Source organism: Papio anubis, chromosome X (assembly GCF_008728515.1).
Source record: "Papio anubis isolate 15944 chromosome X, Panubis1.0, whole genome shotgun sequence".
In the NCBI taxonomy this organism is placed as follows: domain Eukaryota; kingdom Metazoa; phylum Chordata; class Mammalia; order Primates; family Cercopithecidae; genus Papio; species Papio anubis.
Genome location: NC_044996.1, coordinates 46,226,112 through 46,229,815, shown reverse-complemented (window position 1 = coordinate 46,229,815; position 3,704 = coordinate 46,226,112). Strand labels below are relative to the sequence as shown.

Genomic DNA, 3,704 nt, shown 5'->3' with positions numbered 1-3,704 from the left:
TAAAAAATAAAAAAAAAAAAAAATAAAATAAAATAAAAATAAAACAAATTAGCCAGGCATGGTGCCCGGGGCACCTGTGTAGTCCCCGGGCTACTTGGGAGGCTGGAGGTCGGAGAATCTCTTGAACTCAGGGAGGTGGAGGTCGTGAGTGAGCAGAAATCGAGCCACTGTGCACTCCAACCTGGGTGACTTAAAGAAAGAAAAGAAAGAAAGAAAGAAAGAAAGAAAGAAAGAAAGAAAGAAAAGAAAGAAAGAAAAGAAAAGAAAAGAAAGAAGGGAAAAGAAAAGAAGAAAGAGAGAGAGAGAAAGAGAAAGAAAGAAAGAAGGAAAGAAAGAAAGAAAGAAAGAAAGGAAAGAAAGAATTGTTGTTGTTAAGAAAGGAAGGAAGGAAGGAAGGAAGGAAGGAAGGAAGAGAGAGAGAGGGAGGGAGGGAGGGTGGAGGGAGGGAGGGAGGAGGGAAGGAAAAGAAGAAGGAAGGAAAGGAAGGAAAGGAAGGAAGGAAGGAAGGAAGGAAGGAAGGAAGGAAGGAAGGGAAGGAAGGAAGGAAAAGAAAGGAAAGGAAGGAAGGAAGAAATGGGTATGGTGGAGGGGACTAGGACATTAATGAATGGACATAAACTACACGGACCAAAACCATGTGGATGGTATAAGGATAGATATATAGACAATGGAATGGAATGGTGACGGTGGCCACTGGATGGTGGGGGCTGGTGGAAAATGGTCTGAACATGGATATTCATATGGAAGAATGGTGCAATGGATATACAAAAATTAACTCAAAATGAACCAAAGACCTAAATATAAGAGCTAAAATTGTAAGCCTCTTAGAAATAAACATAGAGGGCGGCTCGTGCGCTCGGTGGCGCGTTGTGCGCGTGTGCGGAATGCCCTGCTGCCCCCAGCTGGAGGGGAACCAGTCTGCTCCAGGTGGCAAGCTGCGTGAGCAAGCAAGCCAACATGGACCGCGACTCGTACCAGCACTATTTCTACGACTATGACGGCGGGGAGGATTTCTACCGCTCCACGACGCCCAGCGAGGACATCTGGAAGAAATTCGAGTTGGTGCCGCCGCCCTGGGACTTGGGTCCCGCCGCCGGGAACCCAGCCCTTGGCTTTGGTCCCCTGGAACCGTGGCCGGTAGGGTGCGCTGAGGACGAGACGGAATCCCAGGGCTACTGGAAAGCTTGGGACCCGAACTACGCCTCCCTCATCCGCCGTGACTGCATGTGGAGCGGCTTCTCCGCCCAGGAGCCACTGGAGAGAGCGGCGAGTGACCTGCTTGCAGTTGGCGCGCCCTCGGGGTACTCGCCCAAGGAGTTCGCCACCCCCGACTACACTCCTGAGCTCGAAGCCAGCAACCTAGCGCCTATCTTCCCCTGTTTGCTGGGCGAGCCCAAGATCCAGGCCTGCTCCAGGTCTGAGAGCCCAAGCGACTCCGAGGGCGAAGAAACCGACGTGACAGTAAAGAAGAGGCAGTCTTTGAGTATGCGGAAGCCGGTCACCATCGCGGTGCGTGCAGACCTTCTGGATCCCCGCATGAATCTCTTCCACGTCTCCATCCACCAGCAACAGCACAACTATGCTGCCCCTTTTCCTCCAGAAAGCTGCTTCCAAGAAGGGGCTCCAAAGAGGATTCCCCCAAAAGAAGCTCTAGAGAGAGAAGCTCCAGGGGGAAAGGATGATAAGGAAGATAAAGAGATTGTGAGCCTCCCACCTGTAGCAAGTGAGGCTGCCCAGTCCTGCCAGCCCAAACCCATCCGTTATGATACTGAGAATGGGACCAAGAGGAAGTATCACAGCTCCCTGGAGCGCAAGAGGCGGAATGATCAACGTTCGCGGTTCTTGGCCCTGAGGGACGAGGTACCCGCGCTGGCCAGGTGCTCTAGGATTTCCAAAGTAATGATCCTAGTCAAGGCCACGGAATACTTACAAGAACTAGTGGAGGCCGAGGAGAAGATGGCTACGGAGAAAAGGCAGCTCGAATGCCAGCGTCGGCAATTGCAGAAAAGAATTGAGTACCTCAGTAGCTACTGACCAAAAAGCCTGACCGTTCTGTCTTAAAAAGACACAAGTTTACTTTTTGATCTCCCTCTCCCCTTCAGTAACTTGTACATTTTTGTTACAGCAGGACGCTCTGGACAGCAGATTGAAGAATGCATTGCAGCCAGTGCACAAACAATATAAAGGCTTGCATTCTTGGAAACCTTGAAACCCAGCTCTCTCTCTTCCCTGACTCATGGGAGTGCCTTGTGTTTTCTGGCACCTTTAGCTTCTCAGCAGGCAGCTGACTGAGGAGCCTTGGGGTCTTCCTGGCTCACTATCTCAAAAGAAAAGACTGACAGATGCTATGCAACAGGTGGTGGATGTTGTTGGGGGCTCCAGCCTGGAAGAAATCTCACACTCTACATGAACTTTAGGCTAGGAAAGGATGTCTCTGGGGTAATGCAAGGACAGCTGGGTGTGGACGCTCTCCCTGTGGCTCCATTTTTTCCCAGGAGACACACAAGCTGTCTTGGGTGAAAACAAGCTCAGAGACTTGATGAACGTGGACCATTACCTCACTGTCAGACACTACAGTAGCTGAGGAGTTGGAAACCTTACATATATGTATAAATGTATATATGTATATACGTATATATTATGATGTTGGCTGACCCCCTTCCTCCCACTCTCAATGCTGTGACTGAGAACATTTAAGAGAGCTTTGCCTGTAAGTAATTTGTCTTAAAGCCCTCTGGGCTCTCTTCTCTGAGGGAGGGAACTTCGAGTCCTCACAAGGGACCTTGTCTCATTCTGCCTCTGTTATGCAATGGGTTCTACAGCACCCTTTCCCGCAGGTTAGAAATATTTCCCTAAGTCACAGAGAAATGGGTCTTAGCTTGGGGCCTGGGGAAAGTTCGGAGTCCTGGTTCATGAACTTGATCCCTGCTCAGGTGTTTTCTGAGGGGCCCTTGAGGCCCAATCTTTTCTCAAGGCAGGTGTGAGGCACCTTAGAAGGGAGAACTGTAACACTTCCTCTTTCGCACCTGCCTCTCATCTCAATCCTTGACTGATGAATTTGAAGTTCTACTAGAACCATGAAAACTTGTTCCTTTCATGCATCTCCAAGGAGCTTGCTGGCTCGGCAGCCACCCTTGGGCCCTCGCACCAGCCTGCAATGACTCAGATGTCTTTCGCAGAATCTGGGCCTTTCTGAAGTTTTCTGGAGAGTTGTTGGGACTCATCTAGTGCTCCACAACATGGACTTGCCTCCTTGTGTGTTTAAAATGAGCCTCCGGGAGCTCTGCTTAGTCAACCATGATGGATTTTTTCTTTTTTCTTTTTTTTTTTTTTTGAGATGCAGCCTCGCTCTTGTTGCCCAGGCTGGAGTGCAGTGGCATGATCTCGGCTCACTGCAACCTCTGCCTCCCAGGTTCAAGCGATTCTCCTGCCTGAGCCTTCCGAGTAGCTGGGATTACAAGTGCCTGCCACCATGCCTGGCTAATTTCTGTATTTTTAGTAGAGACGGGGTTTCACCATGTTGGCCAGGCTGGTCTTGCCCTCCTGACCTCAGGTGATCTGCCTGCTTCCATGATAGATTTTGCCCCAGCTGGACTCTGCAACTCCACGTGGAATCCAGGTGCAGCCTCCAGTCTGGGAAAGTCACCCAACCCCGCAGTTGTCATGTGGGTAACCTCTGGAACCCCTAAGCCTGTCCTGTGAGA

At 50.2% G+C, this 3,704-nt stretch overlaps 1 protein-coding gene across 1 annotated transcript; it reads left to right on the top strand.

The window, feature by feature from the left end:
- Window positions 1-826: 826 nt before the first annotated feature.
- LOC101018219 (putative myc-like protein MYCLP1) lies at window positions 827-3,334 on the top strand. The gene has a single exon (XM_009198071.3). The coding sequence runs from the start codon at window positions 958-960 to the stop codon at window positions 2,032-2,034; it is 1,077 nt and encodes a 358-aa protein (XP_009196335.1). The 5' UTR covers window positions 827-957; the 3' UTR covers window positions 2,035-3,334.
- Window positions 3,335-3,704: the final 370 nt, after the last annotated feature.